Source organism: Juglans microcarpa x Juglans regia, chromosome 4D (assembly GCF_004785595.1).
Source record: "Juglans microcarpa x Juglans regia isolate MS1-56 chromosome 4D, Jm3101_v1.0, whole genome shotgun sequence".
NCBI classification, from domain to species: domain Eukaryota; kingdom Viridiplantae; phylum Streptophyta; class Magnoliopsida; order Fagales; family Juglandaceae; genus Juglans; species Juglans microcarpa x Juglans regia.
In genome coordinates this window covers 845449-871695 of record NC_054600.1, presented here as the reverse complement: position 1 = coordinate 871695, position 26247 = coordinate 845449, and the positions used below count along the sequence as shown (strand labels likewise).

The following is a 26247-nucleotide window of genomic DNA, read 5'->3' as shown; positions in this document are numbered from 1 at the left end:
TCGCAAGATTCTCAAAGCATCGATCATTCAGACGGAAAAAGAATCTCGCCGAACGGAACAGCGCGTGAGCCACATGCACAGCCCAAAATACGCACGTGACATTCACACGCCACTGCAAGGGGAGCTCTATCTCTACCACGTGCAACTTTTCTGGGATCAAGTCTATCGGTTTCTTCAGATCTAACGTTCTGCCGCACTTCCAGGGTGGCGTGGGTCCCTCACGCGCCACCACAATCTTGGTATTTACATTTTTTATTTCCTCTAAGATTGAAAATACGGATTTACAGCTTTCTATGTTATAATTCGCTATTTTTTCATGTATATTTTATGTTTTATGTTATTTGTAAAACAAATAAAAAAATTTATGTATTGAAGAGCCTTAAAAGCAGTAATTAACTTGTATTCTGTGTGTCTCAGGTCAAAGTTGTAAAATACCATTATGAATGAATATAATTTGTTCTACCTTAAAAAAACAAAAAAACACAAGAAGAAGAATTAAAAATGTACAGACAAACTAAGATGCCATCCTCTTTCATCTCCCATCCCATTTTTTCCTTCGTGTTCTTTTTTCCTTCTAAGGAAGAAAATCTTTCCTTAGATACTAGGAAATCCGAATACACACAAATGCATACATATATGTACAGGACGAGGCTTTCCATATTACACTTTTCATCCAATTATGTTGCTTTTTTCCATATAATTTATACTTTTTTTTTAACTTTTTTTTTTTTTTCAAATTTTACCAATCGTCATATTTTACTGAAAAGTGTTGACAAGACTGTTTCCCACAATAAATCATGGAACAGGCTCATTATGCAAATCTTATGCACGCAGGCTGTGATATGTTTTGACGGCAATCCGATTTATACATATACAGATACATATCACATGTATATGTATATATGTATATTGCAATATTCAAGTACATGCCTTGCATGACGGAGATTTTCCAACAATTTCTCATAGGCCAAACAACTGCTAGAATGTGCTCCCCACTCAAATTTCAAAATCGTGCCCCGCAAAATACTAAAAAGTCGTACACTGAACAGAACTTCAGAATCCACGGACATTTTAACTCTAGAACCAAAAAATTTCATTTTCCAAAAGATCTAATGAGAAAATATAGCTATTAAAGAAAAATTCATTGCTGCAAATCAGCTTTAAGATCAGCACAAAACCAATGAAAACTCATTTCTTCTTTCCGCCCTTGGCAGCATCTGAAGCCTTGGTCTGCACAGAATTGGAACAAACAATAATGTAAATGCAATAAATACCATCAATAAACCACCAAAGTGTGAGCAAAAGGCTTACCTTCTTCACCCCCCGGATTTTCTTAGCCCTGTTCTTCCTCTCCTTCAGCTGCTTCCTTGACTTTTCTACCTTGGTATCAAGTCCATTCTGCCTCGACCCAAAAAAAGAATGAGTTCATATGCACAGAATTTAAGTATATGCTAAGAAAATATCAAGACACCGTCAAACACCTGAAAATAGCTAAAATTAGTCAACATGCCATCATCACCTTTAACTTACCCTAAGAAAGAGAGAATGTGAGAAACTCAAAACTTCACATACTTATTTTTGTAATATTCTGGACATATTAGGTATGGTGATTGCGAGATCATAGTTTATAACAAGATTTTACCATTTTTTGTCTTATGATACTTCCAAGTTTAGATACTCTGGAACGGCCCCCTTATGTGTATAGGAAACTCTTCCAATTATAAGGTTGCAAAATAACAAGACCAAAGCTACTAACCAATAGTCGAGATCCATGACTTAACATTTAAAAAAATAAAGTAAATTATAAGACGAGCACTACCAATTGCATCACTGAGTTAATGAAATATCACGAATTCTATAGAACTACACTAGACGATGAAGGTGATACACCCAGACCAATGAGTACCTAAATAAAAATACTTTGAAAATCTCTAATTTGAACACAGCATATCATCAATAGCAAATACATGTTTATATAAAATACAATGATAATGACTACCATCCTTATTTTAACACATTCCTCACTATGCATCCTTCATTACAAACATTTGGTGTCCCACAGATTCTAATAATTTGTTTAAGGATTACTATAGGACCATTCAACATTATCATATCACAGATCTTAATCTTTTTTAGTAACTAATCATATATATTCTGATTACATACATGACAACTCTTAAACCTACAATGTCACCACACATCCTATTTTTATAGGGGAGAGGTGCTATTTAAGATAGCACTCATTGCCCTTTGCCCAAAATTTTTCTGGACAGGTAAACATAAACATTATTAATAAATGAAAAATAGACCTAACCCAAGTACACAGGACATATACAAGAGAAAGCACCTAGTTTCCCTTTGTCCAAACTCAACCCCCAAATGCTAACGACCACTGCTGCCACCTCCACTGAACAATAGTATTGACATAATACACATACATGCACTCGCATGAATTGGATACAACATTTTAAATAAGGTAAAACAAGAGACATGTACCACTATACTAGCTCAAAATATTTTACAAAAAATAAGTGGTCATGCAACATTACCCTGATGAGCCTGTACTTGGGTTCATATTTTTTTGCATTCTCAACAGAATCATAAATCAACCCAAAACCAGTTGATTTTCCACCTCCAAAGTGAGTTCGAAACTTGAAAACAAAGATCGAGTTTGGGTCTTTTACTTCGTACATCCTTGCCAGCTTCTCCTTTAACTCAGTCTTCAAATAAAATGAAAACAAAAATCATATGGTCAATTGATATATATATGAGTTCCAAGCATGCTGGAATACTGAAAAAGTAGCACAAAATACGAATTCCAGTTCTTATTTTTTTATAGGTAGAAAGTCCAGTTCATTATGACAAATACAATGGATGAAAGTGGCTGTAACCAAATTGGGAATACCTTGGAAACATTGGGCCTTCCTGGATGAAGAACATCGATGACCTGCAACAAAAGGGTCACTATATAAACAGGAACTTTCAATTTCTACATGATTCAAAAAGTATAGCAAGAAATAAACAACTTTTAAAAACTTGATGAACAACTAAGATCTAGGCTTGCTTCTGAGAAAACAGAAAGTGAAACATTTAACTTTTTTTCTATTGAAAAACTTCTGTGTAATTAATCTTAAATTCTACACTGACAAAACATGAGGCTAATTGAAAATAATTTACTCCTGCTAATTTGCTGGATGACAGTTTCTCCTTTTCTAATTTCTACAACCTCACGCCAATAAGAACTAAAATCCTAAGTTGCAAACAGTAAAATTTAGGAACTGAGATAACACTATTCCTCTGTTACCTGTCTGCACCGTCATAAGCCTATTGCTAACTGGGTAATGATATACTTACAATTACTTTACAACTCATTTTTAATCAACCAGTACAATCATGCCACTCCATTAAAAATAAATTTCAGTATTACAAAATTACCCTTAATTTTATGTAGAGTTAGTAGTAAGTGAATCATTTTCCTTGCTAGCTAGGGCTGGGCTTTGACTCCGACGGAGTCAGAATAGTGAATTCCGACCTCCGACTCTGACTTGGGTCGGAGGTCATTTTCAGTTCCGACTCCAATCAGAGTTGCCGGAGTCGGAGGTAGATTCCAATTCGGAGTTGGACACTTTACTGTTTCGGGCTGGGCCACTTTACTCGAAGGTAAATATGAATGCAGTTCTCCAATGTCCTAATGCAGCGTGAATGAAGCACTGGATAGCAAGGAGAACATAATTTTGGGCTTCTGTTTCACATAGCCAAAACACAAACAGTAAAAATTTTTCTAGTGTAAGGCAAAATCAAGTAAATTGCATGAAAAATCAAAGCCCACAAGCAAGAAATTGAAATGAAAAATCAGATTACGAAGAAGAAAGACATTCCATAAAGAGTTGCGATCGTCACCGCAAATCATTACAGGTCTGTATGTCTCATCAGTTGCTCCATTGTTCTCCCAGAGGAGGAAATAAATGAGGGAGAGATTCTGAAAAAACGCAGCAACGCAATGAATATCGCTTTAAGGGAGCGAGTCATGAGGGAATTTGATCTAATCCGCACTGACCAGATGATGAAGCGTTTCAAAAAGAAAAAAAATGGAAAGGACTTCAGCTAAGAAAAAAATTTGTTTCTGGAAACAGATTTGAGAAGCAGAGAGCCATAGACATGGTATTAAGAAAGAGATCTTAAAGAACTGAAGGGATTGGGCTGTGGTTCTATGCTATTAAGAAAGAGATCCGTGTCTTTTAGGGCGGTTGCTTTGATAGAGGGAAGGTGAGGAGGGATCAGGCCGTTGATATGTGTGCTCTTTGAATGAGTGGCTGATATTGTAAGAACTGTTGTATTTCCCTAGTTTTGCCTCATACCGATGGAATTGACAAAAATATTCCCGGACCTTTTACCGTCAAAATTCTTATGAATCCAGTGAAAACGTTTTTATCAATCCGACTCGAACTCGACAGTTTTTCACACGCACTCTGACTCCGACTGCTTCTCACCCCCCAACTCAGACTCCAAACTTCGATTGAGACGGAGTTCGGAGTTTTTGCCCAGTACTATCGCTAACATTACCCATAAAGTTTTAAAACCACAAAACTCACTAACGTTTTAGCCCCCTTTTGGATGCCCAAAAAATGCAAGAAAAAAATCCATACCCCGGCTCGTATTCCCCAGTACTTTCAACTCAAACCTAGCACACAAATTGAGATCCAACATTTTTCCCAATATCTTTCTTCTCCATAATCTCATAACAAGAACCCAATTGAAAAGTGAGGAAAAACAATTAAAAAAAAAACATTAATTTGAACAAAGATAAAGAAATATAACATTTAAGAACACACTAAAGCCACGGACCTAGTATAACCAACATTCTCTTTTTCTTACTTTCTTTACTTAGATATGAAAAGGGTATTTGCAAAAAGAACAAACCTATTATGTAGCTACCGGGAAAAGGAAGGAAAATATAATAGGAAATGAAATGGGAAACTCACGAATTGCTTTCGGGAGAGGAGCCTGTTGGTCATGAACTTCCTAGTCCTGATGGTTACTGCCTTGTCCGCCATTTTGGTCGTTGAAGATCGGCGATCCGACTAGCGCGCAAGGGCTATAGAGGCACAAGCACGCGCACAAAGACAACGGAAAGCTCAGAGAGGGGTTTGAAGCGACGACACAGCAGCGTTTATATACCTCTAGGGTTTCAAGTGGTGCCCTAGAGTGGCTTTTTGGGTTGGGTGAGTTAGAGAAACAAAGACCATTATTATACTGGCCCGTGGGCTATTTGGAACTATACAAGTTGGGTTGGATTTAAGGATACATTCTTGGCATTTTTTTATACGGGTAATGCTATATATGCTGTTAATTTTTGAGTAGGAAAATACTATGCTTAGAGAACATGTCTACCAAAATTCTTTACGCATTTTTTTTTTATTTTTTTTACTTAATGATTAAATAAATATTTTTAAATGAATATGTGATTTTTTTTTAAAAAAATATTTAAATAGTTTTAAAAATAGTAAAAGAAAAGATTAAAAATAAATAAAAAAAAAAGATTTGTAGTATTCGGTAACGGATTTTTGTAAAAACATTATGTGGATGTAACAACGTCCTTTTTGTGTATTGTAAAAAAGTGGGGGTTATCTTTAAAAAATTAATATTTTTATGTGTCTTAGATTTATCTACATTTTTAAAAAGATATAGGCAGAGACTGCACACTCCAGAACAACAAATATCATTTTTCTTTTTATAGAAAAATTATATTTGCAGTACTAGGATATGCAAGTTTCACATACTCATTTGAAAAAAGTTGGTAAATCTAACACTTATAAGAAATTTTTTTTAATAGTGAATCTTACTTTTTTTCAAATAGAATACACGGGACTTGCACACTCATATGACATATAACATTTATAACATAATTTAAAATATAAAGGGAAATTATTTATATTGTAGAGTGTAAACCCCACATACTCTTTTGAAAAAATGAAAAAAAAAAAAAACATTTTGTTTGTAGCATGGAAACCGTATTTTTAATGGTGAGCTCTGTTATTTTTCAAGATAATGGTATTTGCCACCCCAAACTTATAGCTCAAATGACCCACTTATGGTACCATGAAAACACAAAAGTTAGGGTTGAAAATAAAAACCGGTAAACTGGCCCAAATTGGATGGGTGTACTCAGTCTGGTGCAAAACCGGTTCGGTCTGGTGCTCGTTTCATTTTTTCAAAACTAGTTCCGATTGTGGGTTTTTTTTTATACCAGACCACTTCATGTATATATTATTTTTATTATATATAAATATTTTGTTATATGATTTATTTATATTATATATATTATATGCTAAATTTCTGATTAATATAATAACGATTATATTAGGTCCTCTCAATAATAACGATTGGGAGAAGGTAAGGTTGTTTGTAAGGTTTCTTCAACTATTTCATGATGCAACTTTATCTTTTTTGAGAGGTCAATATGTAACTTGCAACTCCTTTTTATGGAGTTAGTTAGAATAGCCAATGTTATTGACTTGGAGTATAAAGAAGGAAGCCCTGTAGTGAGATTAATGACCATAAATATAAAGAAAAAATTTGATAAATATTGGGAAAACTAAATTTGACAAATATTGGGAAAATTTAGATAATATGAATATGTTGTTTGTTGGGATTATTCTTAATCCTCGGTATAAGATGCGATATTTTGACTTTACATTGGAAGGAATGTATACCAATGATTTCATAAAAGCGGTTGATTTGAGTTGGAAGGTAAAAAATGTTTTAATCCCCATATATGAGGCATACACTGATAATGAGGAAGGCAACAATTCTGATTTACAATAGCAACGCACAAGTTCTCCATGTGAAGAAGGAAATACTACAAATGGTAGTGGTAGTAGTACAGTTAAGGATAGGACGACAAAAAGAATGACCCTATTTAAGCAATAGTTACAATCAGAAAACACTTTGGAAAATAAGAATGAGATTGATAGGTATCTAGCTGAAAGTTATGAGGAGGCATTTGCAAGTTTTGACATTCTTATTTGGTGAAAGGTTAATTCAATTAGATATTGTGTACTTTCAAAAGTTGCACGCGATGTACTTGCAATACGAGTATCTACAGTGGTATTTGAATCTACATTTAGCACAGCAGGTCGTGTTCTTGATTCTTTTCGAAATAGTTTATCTTCGATAATGGTTGAGGGTCTCATTTGTACACATAAATTGGCTTCGTTCTTATTCTACTTCAATCAGCCTTACGACTTTAATAGATAAGGTGGAGGATTTTGAGAGGCAGTTGTGTATGTTTTTTATTTACTTCATTGTATACCTTTTATGATCTATAATACTATATGTTATGTAAATTTATATAATTTTTTTTGTTTCATTATTATATAGAACTTGTTCGGGAGGGTGAAAATTTTATGGAGGCGTCAAATACAATGTCTACAACCAAATGCAAGTTAATAAGGCGAATCTGTTTTAGTTTGTTAGTTTTCAATTTTCACTTTTGCTAATAATTCTTTTGTTTATTGTTTACAGCATAGTATGAAACCTGAAAAGTATGCCGAACCAAAAGATTTAAGAGGCTAGGAGCTGCCAGGAGGATAATTGTATAATTTGTATTGATCTAAATTGTTATTTGTATTGAGAGGCGAGAATTATTTTTTTTAGAGCTTTTGATGTAAATTACTACATATGACTTCTAGTCTTGACTCTTGACTCTTCTCTGTTTTTTTAGACCTTTTAATTTTCAGTTTTTGAGACCTATATAATTTTTAGTTTTCATTATCTATGCTTGGGAATGATTTTTTTTTTCTTTTGTTTAGAAGCCATATTTGCTTGGGAATGGTTTTCAGTTTTCTTTCATTATTTGGTGTAATTTTAAGTTTTCAATTTAACCTTGTTTAAATTGTTTAGATGGATATAAAAAAATTTTATTTTTTTGTAGTAAAATCTTTTATTCAAATTTATTGTGTATAGACAGTTTACCTTTTATAATTATTTTTAGTTTCCTTTTAAGTTCTTTTTTGGTATTTTTTGACTTAAAATTGGATAAAATGTTAGTGGGCTTTCACTGTTAGGCTGAAAAACATAGGAATCTGATTGGGCCATTGGCCCATTAGGTACAAGGTTGGACCGAATGGACCGGACTAGACCGGTCCTTATGCTTATTCAATCCGGCCCAGAGTGGAAAAATCCTGGACCGAATTGATTCGGTCTGGTCCACAAAACCTCACCGAGACCTATCGGACCAGACCGAATTCACCCCTATATAGCCCTTAAAGGCTCTAAGTCTATATGAGATGTCATCGGTATTTTTTCAAAAGTACTGGCATATTTTGGCGATTTGGTGGTGAACACAACGCTGTCCATTCTCAATAATAGTAGTATTCACTCTTCTTTTTGAAACATTTATAGTTCTTATTCCCAAAAAGAAAAAGTCTAAAAGGGTTTAAGATTTTAGACCTATTAACTTATGTAATGTGATTTACAAAATTATAATAAAAGTGATAGCTAATAGGTTGAAGATTATATTATCGAAGGTTATTTCTCCTAATCAATATGTTTTTTTTCCTGATGAGCCTTATTACAGATAATGTTTTACTTGTATATGAGATTGTACATTCTATCAGGAAGAGAAGACAAGGTCGGAGGGGTGTTATGTCTGTTAAATTAGATATGAGCAAAGTTTATGATCGTGTGGAATGAGTAGTTCTTGAACAAGTGTTGATAAGGTTGGGTTTTGATTCTAATTGGGTTGCTTTGGTTTTGTCATGAGTAAAATATATTTCATATAGGCTTTTACTTAAAGGTGTACCATCATTACCAATATTTCCCACACGAGATATACGTCAAGGTGATCCATTATCCTCTTATCTTTTTGTGTTGTCTGCTGATGGGCTATAAACTCTTATTCAAGATGCTAAGCATCAACGGTTGATAAGAGGTCTGAAAGTGTGTAATGATGTGCCGCTAATTAGCCATCTATTTTTTTTTTATGACAATTTACTGTTTTCTCGAGCAACTATGGCTGAAAATTCTGTTATAAGGCATTTGTTATAGATTTATGAGGATACTTTTGGACAACAGTTAAATTTTGATAAAACCGATTTATTACTTAGTAGAAATGTGGGATATGATGATGCAAATACTATTAAAGCACTGTGAAATGTGGATTCTATTCACTATCATGATAGATATTTGGGATTACCTTTTTTCGTTGGGCGTGACAGGTCTCTAACTTTCCAAGAGTTGAAGTCGAAGATATGAAATAAATTACAATGTTGGAAAGAGCAATTCCTCTCACAAGCTGTAAGGGAAATCTTAATCAAGGCTATTGCTCAAGCTCTACCGACATACACCATGAGCTGTTTTAAACTTCCAAAGTTATTGTGTAAGGAATTGGAATCTATGTTTGCACGATCTTGGTGGGGACAATGTGGATCTAAACATAAGATACATTGGGTTAATTAGGCTACAATGTGTTATTCGAAAATTGAATGGTAGTTTCGGTTTTTGTAATTTGGAAATGTTTAATTTATCTTTGCTTGCTAAATAGGGATGGAGGTTACTCACCAATCCTGATTCATTATTTTATAAGGTGTTTAAGGCTAAATATTTCCAACATACATCCTTTTTACAATCAAATATTGGTTGCAATCCTTCGTATGTATGGCAAAGTATCATTGCTACAAAGGACATCCTTTCAAAAGATTGTATATGGAGGGTTGGAAGTGGTGATTCTATTCATCTTTGGCAAGATAGATGGGTTGACACTTAGCAACTTTTGCTAATGTCTCTTCTCAAATACTCCCAACAAATGATACTGTGAATGCTTTGATGAATCCATCTTCAAGAACTTGAACGCAGATTTGATATGTAACATTTTTCCATCCTATGTGGCTAAGCGGATTTTTTAGATTCCTCTTCACTTTTGAGATGTTGAAAATTTTGTGTGGGATGATAATAAAAGAGGACAATATTCTGCAAAATCTAGTTATCATTTTGATATGGGATGTTCAATAATAGGAGTAGGCCAAGCACTTCACAATGTTGACATTCTCAGTATAAGTTGACTTTTGGAGAAGATTGTGGAACCTAAAGCTTCCTAATAAGGTGAAAACCTTTAAAGCTTCCTAATAAGGTGAAGACCTTTGTTTGGAGAGCTTATAATAACCTACCTACCAGATTTAATTTGTTGAAAAATAGAGTTGTGTCCTAATATTACTCAGGTATGGATTACTAAATGTACTAATTGTAGTTCAGTATTTGTGGAGAGAAATTCAATATGGTGTGTTATTGTGGGAATTGATGGAGTTGGATATGTCTATAGTTCCTATATTTCTCACTGTCTCTTGGGGAATTTGGAAATATAGAAATCTTAGATTATTTGAGGATATAAATAACTCACTTTTGGATGTAGTTGATCATTGTATTGAATGTGTCCAGTTTTAATGTTTTTAAAAACTCCCATCTGGTTGTTAGAAAAGAGAAAATTCTTTCATGGCAGCCCCCGCCACATGAATTAGTGAAGTTAAATTTTGATGGGAATTTGTTTAGGAGTATAAGCATAGCTAGGATTGGTGTTGTTTTGCGTGATCATAATGAGGTGGTGTTATTTGTGTTGAGTAGGAAGGAATTGAGTGTTTTTTATGTGGATGATATTGAAGATTTGGCAGCATTGAGAGGGTTACAGATGATATTCTATTTGGGTATTTCTGGTCTCATCTTGGAAGGGGATTCGTTGAATGTAATTGAAACTGTTAAGTCCAGGTCACTTTCATTTTCTGCACAAGGACCTCTTAGTTAGGAAATTCAGCATCTTCTACTTATTTTAACGACTTTGAGATCTCCCATGTTGGTAAACAGGGTAATAAAGCTGCACACATGTTAGCAAGGAGTAATGCTAGAGATAGGCCATTGTAGCAGTGCACACTTTGCACTCATTCCATGGCTGCTTCTAGTTGATTGTTCCCAACACTCACTTGGGGAGATGTGTGGTCTAGATTATCCCAACACTCACTTGGGGAATGTGTGCAAAATAGATGCTTCCAATAATGACTTCTATCTATATTTATTCGTTAACAAGATATACTTAGATACAACACAATGGTGGCATAGATGCATTGCTGTGATTTTGAATAGGATGTTCTTGGATGCTGATAAGTAATATTTAAGAGTGATGCTTTGTATTTTTATGATTGTCTCAGTACTGGCTATATGTTTGTATATTTGACATGATCATTTAGGCTCGATTGTATTCGCAAGTCATCTCAATTCATTTCAACTCATTTCAACTCATCTCACTACTATTCATTATTATTTATCAACTTTAACTAATAAATCTCACTACTATTCATAACTCATCTCACGACTATTCATAACTCATCTCACTACTATTCACAATCTATCTCAACTCATCTTCGAATCCAAACGATACCTTGGTAAATGTAATCTGTTATGCATATAAAATAAGCATTACTTGTTTCTAAAATATTTAATTTTTAATGTTTTGTTGTAATTTATCAAATTATGCACTGTCCTCAACATAGTGAGTAAATTCTACAAATAAATACAATTAAAAAAATTAAATTTTGGAGAATTTTCTTCATCCCATATTACAGTGGAGTACTGCTACTCTAACAAAAAATTCAGAACCGAATAGTATAAATTGATTTTTTTTCAACCATTTTTTAAATCCTTTAATTTTTTTTTAAATTAAAAATTAAAAAAAATCATTAAAAAATATTTTAAAAAATAATAATAAATAAAAAAAATCGTTACAACATATGTATACAATTTTTCAATCGCTCTATCATTTCTCATTACAGTAATGCCACGTATACGAACCACAGTGAGAGCCACGTAGAAATAAACCCGCCCTCCCCCACCGGTCTCTCTCTCTCCGAAAACGACTCTGTTTCAGATCAGATGGGCCACGCCTCCGTGGCCATAGCTCGTCCATTTCAGAATCGCCCAGATTTCCACTACCCCCATCACACTCTCTTCCTCACCAGAACCCGAAAATATCGCACTTCATTCTCTCTCTCCCCCTCTCCAAAACCCATAATCCCGATCGTCACTAAATCCCATGGCCACTGCTTCTTTGCTTGAAGCGCCCCCATTGAAATGGAAGCAAAATTTCCCAATTCGTCTCCCCCCTCCTCGTCTAGTCCCCGCCAACCATAACTCCTTCACCAGATGGATTAAATCTAGCAGCGGAATCCTGAATGTAAAGCTTGGAGGCCCCGCTAAATTCGGCGTTAAATGCTTCTTCCTAGCGAAGAAGAAGCATTTAGCAGACCCGGGATTTGATCAGTATGGGTCGATTAATGATGAAAACTGTATGAACCCCTTTGAGATTGTTTCCAATACTGTATATAACGCCATAAAGGCATTGAGAAAACCGGCGATTGCCGCCGTGTTGTTGGGGTTGTTGTTGATGTATGACCCCAATTCGGCTTTGGCCGCCTCGGGCGGAAGAATGGGTGGGAGGTCGTTTTCCTCGCAGTCCTCATCGTCTTCTTCGTCGAGGAGTTACTCAGTGCCGAGGACGTCGAGCCCGGGGTTTTCTTATTCGGTGCCTTATTACGCGCCTTCACCATTCGGGTTTAGCGGTGGCGGGTACGTGGGGCCGGCTGTTGGATTCGGAGTGGGAGCCGGGTCGAGTTTCTTTTTTATTTTGATGGGTTTTGCGGCGTTTGTTTTGGTTTCGGGGTTTCTTTCGGATCGGTCGGAGGGTGGTGTTCTTACTGCTACCGAGAAAACGAGCGTGCTCAAGCTTCAGGTATTGTAGAAATTCAATTTTTCTCTTATATGCATTGGCTTTGACTCAATTTGAGTAATTTGATGTTTCCAATATTAGTGAGAACGTTTATATAGAGTGGTTGTCCGATGACAGATTTTTTTGTCAGAGAAGTCCTTTTGCCCACAATAATTATTGGCCTTATTAGAATGGTCCTTGAAATCCTGTCGGAATCATTGGCGTTCAATACCAGCGGTTAAATATACTAGTGACAAGGGGGCAGATACTTTGTACCTTCATGTTTGTGATGGCGCTAGGGTGGTTGGGTGTAAGTCGGATTTTGTTTTGGGGTTCGTACGTGTCTGATTCATTTAAACTGTGACTGTTTTCTGTTCAATGAAGCGGCATTTTGGACTCCAAAAGTGGTCTTTTCATGGGTGTAGTCTTGTATGAATTTTAGGAGAATTAGTTGAATGGCTTGGAGAATTTCTGAAGTTACTATATTCAGCGTACTCTAATGTTTGATTAATTAGAAGAAAATTGACCACGATATTTTATAATGAAATGTTTTTGCCGCTATGGGGTCCAGTACTGGACAATTGGGAAATGCCTAAAATTAATGGATGTAGATTAAAGATTGGAATTTTTACATTTGACTAGTACACCGGCATTTTGTTTAATTGGATTTTTTAGAAAGTCAGTTCATTTGGTTGCTTAAGAAGTAGTTGAATGTTGTCAATTATTTCATGCTGAGAATGTCCTTTTCTTGAATTGAGTTCTGGTGCACTTTTTAATATCTTTCTTGAATTTTAGGAAACAGTTATTCTGTATTTATTTCCATTAGTGTACCTATGAAAAAAAAGTTGATTTCATTAGTGTCTATTCTTAGGTCGGATTGTTGGGCATGGGGCGGTCCCTTCAAAGAGATCTTAATCGGATTGCTGAAACTGCAGATACATCTAGCTTTGAGGGTTTGAGCTATGTATTGACAGGTGGAGCTTCTAAATAAATATCTTTATTCTTCTTTTATAGGACTTTTATCCTTCGCCTGATCTGTGGTTCATTTCTTATTTATTTAACAAAAAATTTCTTATTCCTTAATCAGATATCTAGCGGATTTGAGTTATCTTATGCAAATTAATATACGATGATTGATTCCTAAAAAATTGTCTAAATGAACTTTACTGGCTGTAATGTTGGTTATCATGTGTATATTCCGTTGATCACTTTCTCTGATTATGTAATTGTAGCCTCCACTGAGTTGTGGCCAAAATGGGGCTTTCACTCCCATAAAATTAGGATTGTGAGTGAGAGGTTGCCGTAAACCTTCAGGGTGCATGTGTTAAATTACCTTTTTTATGGGGAGTGGGAGGTAGAGAAAATTCTAATCCTACTCGGAAGTGAGCTGATGGAGAATGTTTTACTGTTCCTTTAAGGCAAATTATAATCTTCAAGCCTTCAAGGTGTAGGTAAGATGATATCTGGAATCATGGAGTTCAATGCCATTGAACAGAGAGAAAAGAAATTGAGCTAAACTCGTAGAAAAAAATCATTGAAACAAATTACATTTGAGACTAAAAATGTTGGAATGATTGGAATTTGTAAATTAAAGAAAAAAGCCACGAGATTTGAGTGCTGTAGAGACATAGCTTGCGTCTTTAGAAAATTTTACGTGCATGCACACATATACACACTTGTCTTGGTGATGCTGTGTTGTTGCACAAAATGACATTATTTTATATTGATTCATAGTAGTATGTTCATAAGGAATTTTCCAAAAGGCATCAAAATTATGAAAATCTTCCTTATGATTCTGAAGTGGTCATCACCATATGTTGACTTGATCAGATTTGGGAGTGATTTGCTAATCATTCATAAAATCCCCTACGATACTTGATTTTGCGGCAAGCATGAATGATGTACATCTCTTATATTGCTTCTTACATTGTTGGCAATTGTCATATCATTAGCGCATCTCATTTCTTATGGAACCCAGGACTGTCATTTTTTTATTACAGCACATACATTGGTCCTCATTTTGGCTTTAATCAATTTCTTCACCTAAAACTTGTCATATGCAACATGACAAGCTAAAGGTTTCTTGTTATTTTTATGGTTAATTATCTTAGATTCTGACTAATTTATCTTTTGATGCAGAGACGACGCTAGCTTTGCTTCGGCATCCTGATTATTGTATCTCAGGTTATTCATTTGTAAGTTGAATGCCATCTCCTCAAAAATCTTGATCTACTGAACTATAAAATTTTATTTTGGATCAATGTTGTTCAAGAGAGAGGAGAGAGAGAAGGGGTTGAGGGGTGCATTGCACACATGCATGTTATAATCACACATGGCAACCTTGTTTTTGTCAGTAACATACTAGTTGATACCCTGTTTTTCATCCACTTGAAGTTGAAACTTGAACTATTTGCACAAAATTGGTTGGCATCTCACTTTTGTAAACAACACCACTCAAGGACAACGGTAATTTTTTAGAGCTCTTGAGCGATTAACTTAAATCAGTCTCCTCCAGATTTACATATGTAAGAAGTTGCAATTTATCAATTTCATCTTATCATTTTGGATTAATCATAATTCTTTCTGGAATATAGTCCTTTCTGGAATATATTGGCCTTCTTTAAAAAAAGTTGAGAACTTAGTTTGATTAGATTTTTCAGAGATGAATAACTTGTGCCATTCTTTCAGGTGGATTTAAAGAAGAGCATGGAGGATGGTGAGAAACGCTTCAATCAGCTTTCTATTGAAGAACGGGGGAAGTTTGATGAAGAAACACTCGTCAATGTGAACAACATTAAAAAGCAAAGCACAGGCAATCAGAGATCTAATGGATTCAGCAATGAATACATTGTGGTAAGGTCAACTTTAGGATGGATTTGTTAAAAAGTATGTCAACACTTCATTTATGAGTTGACATGGGCTGTTTGGGTGTTCTTCTGCTGACATGGAAATCTTCCTTGCAAACACTTCTGTCATAGTCTGATGCATCACTCAATGCACCACAAATAAATTTATCTCAAATGGCTAAGATGCTCTGGCCATATGACAACATTTTATTCACAACAATTTTCTCCCTTTTCCCAAATTCTTAATTGTCAATTTTTTACCAAAAGCAGTTGTCTGTCCAAAGAATGATACTGTTCTCGGCACTTCTGCGCTCCAAATATTCTTCGATGAAAAATCAATTGCTAAACAGCCTCCTAGAAAGAACGATACTTAAACATTCTATTATTAGAAGGCCTCTAGAATGTTTTATCATTCCCTCGATCTGTAGGGAGAGTAGAGTGCAGTAGCTCCAGGGAAATGTCAACTGGTTGATGCTCTCTTTTAAAGATTTTAGAACTGTAATATTCCAATGCAGAGGTCCTTCACCGTATACTCCAAACTAAGACGCAACTAAACATTTCTTATCCACTCATATCGAGAACAAGTCTGGAAACTCGAAACTTCCATGCAAGCATGATCATTGTAATCTATGTGGTTTGCTCAAATGATTGGCTCTCTCTCCCCTTCTCAAAAGAGGAGTTGGGGGATCCAGTGGGAGTTAAGTCAGATAGATATAATGCCCATGGGACTGGTAAACTTAGATGCGATCTGTCTTAGAATAGAAAGCTAGTGGTACAACCCCAGTTCATGTAAGAGTGGTGTGTCACCAAGGTAGAACCAAATCAATCTTGGTGGGTTTCAGTTCTCTGATAATGTGATGGGATTTTTCTTGCATTTATTTATATGATTAACTTTTTGGTGTAGAAAGAAAACCTAAAAGTAAGAAATAACCTTAAATGAAAAAGGCTCACCTGAGGGTAATTCCTATCTCAATTTGAATATGCATAAACATTGTTACTAACATTTTATCATTTGCTAAAATTTGGATTTTAAAAGAGTATTAGAACGACTTTGTATATTACTTTCTGAAAAGAATGTTGCAGGCTTGCGTTTTTGTAGTTAGATCTCAAATTCTTTTGTGGTGTAATGAAGTTCTAATGGTCGGTGACCGTTTTAATAGCACCAAATTGATCTAGTTTGGTGCATACTTTATTGACATTCAAAAGCCAGACCAAAGGTTCCATTTAACTGACCCAATTAAGTATAAGATATACTTCTGGTTGATAGCAACCACTTTTATCTTTCCTGTTAAGATGTTAGAAGATCATAGATGGTTTAGAGTCTTACAAACCCTTAGTTCGTCATTTGCAAGGAATCTGAAGGGAAGGTTTCCACCATTTCTTTTACTCTTTTAATTTTGTTGATGTTTCCACTACTCAAATTCTGTCATACCCTTTTGATAAGAAAGACCTCCTCCTTGACAGCTTTTGATAATAAATGTTAGAGGTTGCTTGACCCATAAATCTGAGACCACAAAACTGGTTTGTCTCTGCTTCTCAACCAAAGGTGCTCCGAGGACCTCTTATAGACTTTTAAGAAATTAACCTAGATGTGGTATTGGTCATTTACTCTCATTTAACAAGTTGCAATCTTATGGAAGTAAAGGCGTGCTATGCTCTTTTGATGCTTTATTTCATCTCAATAATTTAATGCCTGTTGCATGAAGTGATTGGAAAGAAAAATGTAGATAATATTTTTCCCGATTTCCCTGACATTTTGAGAGTTTTGCAAGTCAGATAACAATATTGGTGGCTGCTGAAGGAGTCCATAAGCTGCCCACCATCAATGGCAGTGGGGACTTGAAAGAAGCCTTGCAAAAGCTTGGATCCATTCCCTCGAGCAAAATATTAGTAAGAATGTGAACATTGTTGTGATCATTACTTACAGAGTTTTTATTTTTTGTGCCTGATGTGTCTTCTGTTTTCATGCAGGCAGTTGAGGTACTGTGGACCCCTCAGAATGAAAATGACACTCTTTCCGAGCGGGAACTCCTTGAAGATTATCCACTTTTGAGGCCTTTGTAAGAGTATTGCAACCGGCTACCTTTTGCCATATGGTAAGAGGTATAACTGAATTGCCTATTGGATCTAAAATGGCATTGGAATAGGAAAATTGTCTATAGTTAACAGAAAGTAACCTTGTTGAAAATATGATAAGATGGTATGTTGCTGTCCTGCATTTGTAAGCTCTTAGGCTTTACTTCAGACGTTAGGAACAATTGTTGGGCAGGAATTTTTTCTATATATTTATAAATCAAGGCAACCATATACAACCACTGAAATTCTGAATCCTTTGTCCGTGAAAGTATTTTTCTGCATTAATTTTAAAATTCTTAGCATACACATGTAATTCTATTCATTTAGGTAGTAAAATATTTGGACGTAGTTGCAGCGAACTTGACTTGTGTGTTATGGTCTCGGTTAAATAGAGTTTGAAAACATGTCCTTTTGGCAACAGATGGAGATTGTGCATCATTTAATTTGTTGTTTTCCTTTCCAATGCCCGGGGCTGGTAAAGAAACTAACTTAGTGCAGTTTCATGATGGACTTGAGTTTCTCTCCTTTGCGGGGCAAGCTTCTCAGCTTTTCTAGCTGTTGTTAAGGTGCCTAGAGCTCATTTGCATTTGGGGTCCTCAATTTATATCCTGTGATATAGTCTACATGTGAAATTAGTTCTTCTCCTGAAGCCCCATAACACAAAACGGAGTTTTCATATGTTTTAATTTTATTTTCCTGAGGCAAACACAAAGGTAGGATTGAAAAGTAGTTCAATTCCTACGTATTAGCGTCATTTACACGTCAGTGACATCAGAAGTATACTGGTTATTGGTGGAAGATACCTTTAAAACCAGTTTGTAGAAGGTGAGATGTGCAATTCCAGTGGAAGCACTGTTGCTATTTTTCCTAGAGCTGTGGTAAACAATTCTTCTTGCGATTAATATTTTAGGCAGAACAGGTTCTTTTTTGATATTTTGTTATTCTTTAGGCATGGATTCTGCCTACTTGCAAATGGTGTACTGGTTTAGTGGGTAAGGGTTATTATCGGAGTAGGAGATTGACAAGGACACGATCGAGACGGAGTTTTGGAAGAGTTTTAAAGCCTTTTAGACTTGTTCAATTATTGTGTACTTGTTTGTGGACTTGCACCTAACATTCACCACTCCTAATGCGTAGTGGGAACTGCAATACACGTTGAAGGTCAAATCATATCCATTTCTAGACATTATATTTTATCATTTTAAACTATACTCCACTTCTAGCAATCCCATATTTATTTCTTTATTTATTTATAACAAACACATATAGACGTATAATTGTACAAAATGCATGACATTTTTACAGTTTTATATCAAACTATAGTGTCACACGATCTCATAATATTTAAATATCCCCTCAGACCTTAGGTCAAGCTTGAGTTTGGAAATCAAGAAGTCCTACAAAATATAAAGGGATTATACAAAAGTAAACTAACGTGGTATCATGTGATCTATTAGATTTATTTTACAAGAAAATTAACTTTACAATTAGACGTATTACATCAAGCTACGTTAATTTATAGGTTTACTTTTGTATAATCATTTTATGACTGAAGTATTTCTCTTGGAAATCAAACAAATGTTATATGAAGGTGCATCAAATAGTAAGGACATGACCTATTGTTCTTTTTCTTTAATATATATATATATATATAGTGTAATTATTTACATTAACCTATAACCGCAGGACACCATGTGCTGAGTTAAAAAAAAAAAATATATATATATATATATATCATGTGAGGTGTGCAGAGAGTGTAGTTGATGTATAGCCGCACTCATATATATATATATATGAAAAATTCTTAGTATCAGCCAGTCCACCAACGCACACTCCCCACACCATACGTGGCAGACCCAGTTCGCTAAGTAAACCAGTTCTATCAAACCTCGCTCGTTCCCTCCCCCTTGCGAGCTCGATGAAGACCCCTCAAATGCAGACTAGATTTCCTCCCGAGTCGAAGCCCCCTCATACCCCATCTCCCTAGCGATTCCCTCCCGAAGCCCCCTCAGACCCCCCTAGTGAGCTTGATTCCCTCCCGAAGCCCCCCTCAGACTCCCCCCTAGCGAAAAACTCGGGACCAAACCTTCGCGTTCTCAGAGTGAAAAGCGGGGCCTGGTTTTCTGGACTCATTCATCAATTAGAGTGAGCCATTTGGCAGGTCAAGCCAACGAGGTAGTCCTCAACCTCCAGCTTTTTATATATTTTATTATCTAATATATCTTGAAGATTATACAAAAAATAGTTTATATTTGATTTTTCTGAAACAATTAGCATTAAATAAATTCGACCACCAGATATCCCACACAATCTGAAAATATGGGATGGATGGAGGTGCCAGCAAGAAGCAATTAGAAGGTGAAAAGGCCAACTTTTGTCAGCATGAGATGGATGCATAAAAAAATAAAATAAAATAAAAATAAATAAATAAATAAATAAAGCTAGTAATGGAATATTTTTCATGTAGATTATCTTCCAATGCCAACTTTTTATGCCTTTGATTCTCACGAAAGTATATATTAGAGAACTTTTGAGAGCTTGTTGGTGCCGTACTTGTGCTTTTGTATGAGTGGAGCTCAAGATAAACGTTTCAAGGGACAACAAGTTAAAGTGAAAGATAGTGAAATCTTTGCTTTGTACTCAACATAACATGACTGCACCAACACTAGTTGCATTTATTTTTCATGCTTTTTCTTTGCCTTAAAAAAATAAATAAATAAATAAAATCAACAATTCAACATGGGGTGGCCTTACATATCATATGAATATGTCTACATCTGTATTAAATTAAAAAACCACTACCTTTTTTTTAGACGATATAAAGAAACAAGACTTCATATCATCATCATCATCACATTATAATTAATATGAGAATGGCAAGGAAAAAAAAAAAAGTCTATTTCTTTTCAATCATTCAAAAGTGTACACCCTCTCTCTCTCTCTCTCTCTCTCTCTCTCTCCGAACTCTATTGTGCATTCATTGTTCCACTTGATCCTACCTTTAACAATCATACTCATGCATGTCGTATAGGACTCTTTCATGTCATATTCCAAACTCTTGATATTTGATGGAGATAGTGTACGTACGTTGTTCCTCAAATAGTGTGACATCAAACCTACCATATTGTTTGGTAGAGATCTAGAAGATGATGATACCCAACCTAGCTAGTTATTTCCATTTGAATTTGCACGGCAATGCATCCATATCACTTTCTAAATTTTTTTCCAAAGAGTTTGGCAAGCTTATAATACAGCAAGAAATTAAAACAAATGAATAACATTCAGCTTGGCATGATCATGACCAATCAAATGGATCCGGCACATAAAATTAATGTAAATATAAACCAGATTCTGATATAGACATTCAACCCAAACAAATCAAACTAATAAGTGAAAAAGACTCTTTTATTTATATATATATATATTTTGAATGAAGACAATTCGAGTCAAAGAAGACCTAATGACTTCATCACTTCTCAAGCACGAAATAAGAAAATCGGCACTTTGATTTTTGACCCAGAAAACCAGAACTCAAAAGGTACAATTTTGGTACAATCCATGACAAAAATATGAGGTGGGTTGGGTTGGCATTTGATACCAATAATGTCAAACGTCTATATCAAAGTCAGCCAGTGTGAGCTGAGTAGGTGGACCATTCCACGTTGATGATGATGATGGAACACCATGTTGGTCATGTGGATGTGGGTAATCCAGATTTACGAGCAGATCAACATTGCATGGATCATGATTCTCCGGTGGGGCCATGCGTTTTCTTTACTTCTCTTTGAATCTCCCCAACCCTCTATATAATTGATTGGGAGTCTGGGGCCTACAACATGCAAAGCAGATCGATGCCTTTGAGAAAAGAAAATACTCTCATCGGCACAATACACAACCGACATTACCAAACGATTCACCGCACGAGCGCGCGCGCGCAAGCAAGAGAAACCCCAATATAGCAGTATGGGTAATGCTACCTGTACGTATTCTTTTACGCGGACCTTTTTACGCTCTATTACTATGGGGTTGACATATAAAATGACCAAAAAAAAAAAAAACACTGCTTTTTCCACTCAATGACTCGTGTTGTAATAGGGAGTTTCATTGGGGACCTTATACTCACTGTGTTTAGTAGTTAGAAGGTTAAATTCATCAAAGTCACTGCATTTGAAGATCCTACAAGTAGAACAACGTAAGTCTACTTGGAGATACTTCACTTGGGGAGGACCTTTCACTCACTATGCTTATGGTTTCATTCCAGTTGTTTGGGACAAAGTTCACAGAGAGGAACTCAAACAAAACGTTCACGCTCGAGAGATAGGTTCGATGAATCTGATATTAACTGGCCAAAAAAGGGTGGATTTGATGATGTTACAGGCTCTCTGAGTGTGTATGGAATACATAAAAGAATCTTAAAGTGCCTTCCAGATTTATATATCAACAGCATCAACTGGGAGAGAAACTGTCCTGTGAAGAGATTGTGGAAGCAATGGCCCAGCGTGTAAACTCTTTGCAGTTACCATATCCTCCGGATTAGAGGAATTCTTCATCACCTTGCAATTTCGGGCCCACTGGGTTTCCGAATTGGGGCAGCTTTTATTGACATAAGCTCTGCAAATGGAAGAAAATTGCCCATCATAAGCAGGAGATTTCCTGAGAACTCCATTGTCATCTGCTTGTAGTGTTTCTGATGCCAAAAGCCTATTATCTATATCGTTTTCCCCATTCCCACAAGTTGAAGGTTTTGATGCAAGTCCTAACTGTTGATCCCGAAGTCCCCTCAACTCCATTTGGTATTTCGCTTTGAGCCATCTCAATTCCTGCTCAATTTCTTTCTCATAATTATCTGACAAGTCACAATACAATGAAGGCTTTAAGGAGGAAGATTGGGAACCAGATAAATTTAGAATTAAATTTCCTGCTTTCGATGCATTTTTATTCTTCACATTATCCTCCTTCGCATCCTCTGATAATGTTGATTGGTCCAATTTCTCATATTCTTCATAAGAGTGGTTCGGTCCAGAGCCAACTGAACTGAGTTCAGGGCGGCTGTCATGCTGACCCCCGATTTCTTGATGATGATGCAAGCAGTCTGATTGGTTTGATACATTAGGAGCACCCACTGTCACATGATGCTCAGACTCCTCAGCTTGGAATGTAATCTCCTCAAACCGGCCATGCATCGAAGCAGCACATCCATGTTTACAGCATTGAAGAGCTTGCAAATCCTCGATGCCCTGATTATGTGACAGGAAATCCATGAAGGAGCCTCTAGAGGTATGGTTGGAAGCACAATTGTGACAGAAGCCTTGATTAGAAAAGCGGGGTGTTTCCTCTATTCCTGGACCAGGCCTCCATTCAGGTACCAAGGAAGCTATTTCCCCATCGATCATGTCTGCTATTCTGGTCACATCCTGATCAGTAATATCCAGTTCTGCAACCATTTCAGTGGCCACACTCAATGCTGTATCTGTCTCAATGTCGAATGGGAAATATATGTTCCGTATACGGCCTGCAAAGAGATAAATTACAGTGCCACATTTGATTTCCACTAGGAGGGACAAGTAAATAATCTGTCAAAATAATGTCAAAGGAAAGAAGTGAAAAGAGATTCCCACCTTCTTTATCTGAAATTCTAAGTCTTAAAAAGATGCCATCATCTTCTCTTTTTTTCCCTTTGATACTTATGTCAACATCTTCAGAATGTTCATCATCATGGTACTCAAAGAGTTCAATTCCATTTGGTTCCATCTCAACCAGATGATAACCCCATTCATTTTCGGCCTCAGCACCATAACCATTGGTGTACCCATTACTATATGTGCTATTACTGCAATCACGTTCAAGGAAAGGCAACCTTAGAAGGGAACCAGTCTCGTCGAGTTCTCTACCATAATCAACTGGTCTCAAATCATATTCACCATCATCTATCTGGAGAAAAGGATCATCCAGAAGCTCCCTGGCAGAAAGCCTTAGAGACACAGTTGCCAAGCATTTATCCACAAATTGTCGCACTTCTGGATCCTTCACTTTGTACAATGCATCTGGTTTTTTGCCCTAAAGAATTAAAGCAAATTAAATCTAGACATTTTTCCTTTTGACAAGTAAAATGGAAAAAAAAAAAAAAAAAAAAAATCTAGGCTTTTTTTTTTTTTTCATTTGGCTAAAGAAATGAAAAGCATGCCAATGGAGAGAGAGAGAGAGAGAGAGAGAGAGAGAGAGAGTCCACTTACAGAAATAACTTTCTTGTAAATCTGTGCAGGATGGGTGCATTCACTATATGGATATTCAAAAGTGACCATTTCCAAGACGCACATCCCAAATGAGTAAATGTCAACCAACTCGTTGTAAGCCTCCTCATAAACTTCCGGAGCCATGAACTCTGGAGTCCCTGTTAAAAAAAAAAAAAAAAAACTTAAAACCATATGAACTACAACCTTAGATATCTTCCCTTTAACCAAATCCACCATTTACCCAGGAGAATCAAAATAGAAAGAGCATCTTAGAACAGATATAGTTTCTAATTTCATTGTAAATTCGATCAATCGAAGGTCTCAACCAACTTCCTTTGTAGCTCTAGTTTTAGGAAGTTTCAACTAGTTATAATATGATCAAAAGCACGCCAAAATCTTCGTAGGATTTGAATAGGTTATACATACCAACACAGTGAGCCGCATGCGATTTACGGAGAATCGCAGCAAGGCCGAGATCACCGATCTTCACTTCCCCTTGGTTCCCATTAACGAAGATATTGTCACACTTGAGATCTCGGTGGATCACAGGAGGTTCATGGCTATGAAGATAGAGAAGCCCTCTCAAGATCTGCCTACACCAGTGCTTTACTGCCCTAATGTTAACTCTCTTGTGCTTTAGTCTATACCTGTCAATAATACAAACAAAAAGACGGGAACCCACAAAAATGAATCAGAAATCCCAAGGATCGAAAGTAACGGAAAAAACAATCAATACACTAAAATAATCGTTATGATTTCTCAAACAGAATATAATGAAAAAAGGCTTACTGCCTCAGAGTCCCTGAAGTGAACATTTCGGTGACGAAATTGATGTTCCTATTTGCGGTATCAACCCAAGAAGTATAAAATTTCATAATGTTGTTGTGCTTCAACGTCTTAAGGAGATGAATTTCACAGTATAGTCTTTCAAGATCTTCGGGGCTTTGCAGGAAATCATAAAGCTTGACCTGGTTCCAAGCAACTTCAATTCCTTCATACTCATCAAATGCCCTGTAACTGCAACGATCAAACATCAAGAACAGACAAATATACCAGATGCCCGTGTACAAGAACAAACAGAAAGACCCAAAAGGCTCAGATTTTGAAGAAATCCGAGATGGGTATGCTGCAAGCCATATGAAGGACCAAAAAGTGTTCGAATTGAAGGAAAAAAAAAAATATCTCAAATTGGGGTTCATACACTGTCTTTGAAGCTCCTTTGCCGAGGATTTCATTGTACTGCAACAAAAAAAGGAGCCTAAAAATCAGGCTCAAAGCAGATAACAAACGAGAGAGAGAGAGAGAGAGAGAGAGAGAGAGAGAGAGGTTTACTCTGCCATATCTGCCAGTTGGATCAACTTCAACAAAGTCGGAGAAATCTGGTTCAAGATGTGCAAGACCATTCATCCTCTATTTATTTTTTCTGCCTACTTTTTTTTGGGGTCTCTGTTCTTTCCTATGGTTATCCCCCCAGTTACCCTTCTTCTACAGTTCTGACACGCACACACCAGAGAGGTTTATCATTCAAAAATAGGACGTACTTCTCCAAAACTTTTTAGAGAGCGAGAGAGAGAGAGAGAGAGAGAGAGAGAGAGGCGTGAGTTTAATCAGTAATTTGCAAGGATTAATCCTTTTTCAGCGGGATACAAAGTAGCAAACACTTTTTTTTTTCCTTTCCTTAAATCAGATGGAGGGTTTTCAGCTGGCGGCCTGCAAGTGTGTAGAAATCTAGGATCCCGACCATGTTCTTCGAAACATGCATACTTTTTGCGAAAAACAGTATTTTCACCTCCAACCATCGATCTTATTTTTCATTTATACCTTAAAGCGTCAAAATTCTCGAATTTGAATCATAAATTATCAAAATGTTCTAAGTCCCACATTTTTTGTTAAAATGTTCATTGTAGGTAATATGGTTCAAGTTCCACATTTTTTATTGAAATGTTCATTGTAAGTAGTATGGTTCAAGTCTTATATTTTTTATTGAAATAGACTCTGATACTATTTATAACGCCCCAATAAAAAACTCAGACATAAGAAAAATTCTTGATCATCTATCTGATAAGCCGTGCCGTCATGGTCATTTAGAAGCTCATATCCACTCATAAAATTGCAATTAAAATTAATTTACAATTTGATTGAATTACCTCTATATATATATATGTATAATATAGTTAATATCTATAAGGAGTCTATTAATTTCTTAAAAACGTTTGTAATTGCCTTTGCTAATACGGTGTTGTTTATTTAATATAAGGATCAAACTATCATCATTGATCTATTACCGTCTGATCTAATCTTTTTTTTCTCAAAAAAATCATAGATTAAACTAAGTGGTTACAAA

The 26247-nt window shown here is 35.9% G+C and overlaps 3 protein-coding genes and 1 non-coding gene across 11 annotated transcripts; 1 reads left to right on the top strand and 3 right to left on the bottom strand.

Annotated features, from left to right (window-relative positions):
• Positions 1 to 976: 976 nt before the first annotated feature.
• LOC121261454 (40S ribosomal protein S24-1) lies at positions 977 to 5210 on the bottom strand. The gene is made up of 5 exons (XM_041163824.1): positions 4983 to 5210; positions 2906 to 2947; positions 2550 to 2720; positions 1312 to 1398; positions 977 to 1230 (listed from the first exon to the last, which is right to left on the bottom strand). The coding sequence occupies exons 1-5, from the start codon at positions 5052 to 5054 to the stop codon at positions 1189 to 1191; spliced, it is 414 nt and encodes a 137-aa protein (XP_041019758.1). The 5' UTR covers positions 5055 to 5210; the 3' UTR covers positions 977 to 1188.
• Positions 3669 to 3759, bottom strand: LOC121261742. The gene has a single exon (XR_005939968.1). It is a non-coding gene; the product is annotated as a small nucleolar RNA snoR136 (small nucleolar RNA).
• A 6687-nt stretch (positions 5211 to 11897) lies between the features above and the next one.
• Positions 11898 to 18876, top strand: LOC121261452. 5 transcript variants are annotated; one of them, XM_041163822.1, is made up of 7 exons: positions 11898 to 12772; positions 13620 to 13722; positions 14888 to 14943; positions 15437 to 15601; positions 17371 to 17484; positions 17566 to 17690; positions 18620 to 18876. In XM_041163822.1, the coding sequence occupies exons 1-6, from the start codon at positions 12077 to 12079 to the stop codon at positions 17656 to 17658; spliced, it is 1227 nt and encodes a 408-aa protein (XP_041019756.1). In that variant the 5' UTR covers positions 11898 to 12076; the 3' UTR covers positions 17659 to 17690; positions 18620 to 18876. The 5 variants fall into 5 exon arrangements, with proteins under 5 accessions (XP_041019756.1, XP_041019754.1, XP_041019757.1 ...); XM_041163820.1 differs by having other exon boundaries at positions 17566 to 17697; XM_041163823.1 differs by lacking the exon at positions 18620 to 18876 and adding an exon at positions 18092 to 18601.
• Positions 18877 to 22008: 3132 nt separating this feature from the next.
• LOC121261449 (probable serine/threonine-protein kinase WNK9) lies at positions 22009 to 25493 on the bottom strand. Of its 4 annotated transcripts, none has more exons than XM_041163812.1 (7): positions 25236 to 25493; positions 25105 to 25161; positions 24693 to 24920; positions 24330 to 24550; positions 23904 to 24061; positions 23289 to 23727; positions 22009 to 23182 (listed from the first exon to the last, which is right to left on the bottom strand). In XM_041163812.1, exons 1-7 carry the CDS (start codon positions 25304 to 25306, stop codon positions 22101 to 22103), a joined length of 2256 nt encoding a protein of 751 aa, XP_041019746.1. In that variant the 5' UTR covers positions 25307 to 25493; the 3' UTR covers positions 22009 to 22100. The 4 variants fall into 4 exon arrangements, with proteins under 4 accessions (XP_041019746.1, XP_041019748.1, XP_041019749.1 ...); XM_041163814.1 differs by having other exon boundaries at positions 24693 to 24914; XM_041163815.1 differs by having other exon boundaries at positions 25105 to 25142.
• Positions 25494 to 26247: the final 754 nt, after the last annotated feature.

What these genes read in the sequence shown, in the direction of transcription:
- LOC121261454 (XM_041163824.1), bottom strand. Translation starts at nt 5,054, where the DNA reads ATGGCGGACAAGGCAGTAACCATCAGGACTAGGAAGTTCATGACCAAC. An exon ending in TCCTCTCCCGAAAGCAATTC is followed by an intron (nt 2,948 to 4,982) that starts GTGAGTTTCCCA and finishes CTTTTGTTGCAG; the next exon opens with GTCATCGATGTTCTTCATCC. An exon ending in CCAAGTACAGGCTCATCAGG is followed by an intron (nt 1,399 to 2,549) that starts GTAATGTTGCAT and finishes GGGTCGAGGCAG; the next exon opens with AATGGACTTGATACCAAGGT.
- LOC121261452 (XM_041163822.1), top strand. Translation starts at nt 12,077, where the DNA reads ATGGCCACTGCTTCTTTGCTTGAAGCGCCCCCATTGAAATGGAAGCAA. An exon ending in TTTGAGCTATGTATTGACAG is followed by an intron (nt 13,723 to 14,887) that starts GTGGAGCTTCTA and finishes CTTTTGATGCAG; the next exon opens with AGACGACGCTAGCTTTGCTT. An exon ending in GTATCTCAGGTTATTCATTT is followed by an intron (nt 14,944 to 15,436) that starts GTAAGTTGAATG and finishes CCATTCTTTCAG; the next exon opens with GTGGATTTAAAGAAGAGCAT.
- LOC121261449 (XM_041163812.1), bottom strand. Translation starts at nt 25,306, where the DNA reads ATGGTCTTGCACATCTTGAACCAGATTTCTCCGACTTTGTTGAAGTTG. An exon ending in AAAGGAGCTTCAAAGACAGT is followed by an intron (nt 24,921 to 25,104) that starts GTATGAACCCCA and finishes TGATCGTTGCAG; the next exon opens with TTACAGGGCATTTGATGAGT. An exon ending in ACTTCAGGGACTCTGAGGCA is followed by an intron (nt 24,551 to 24,692) that starts GTAAGCCTTTTT and finishes TATTATTGACAG; the next exon opens with GTATAGACTAAAGCACAAGA.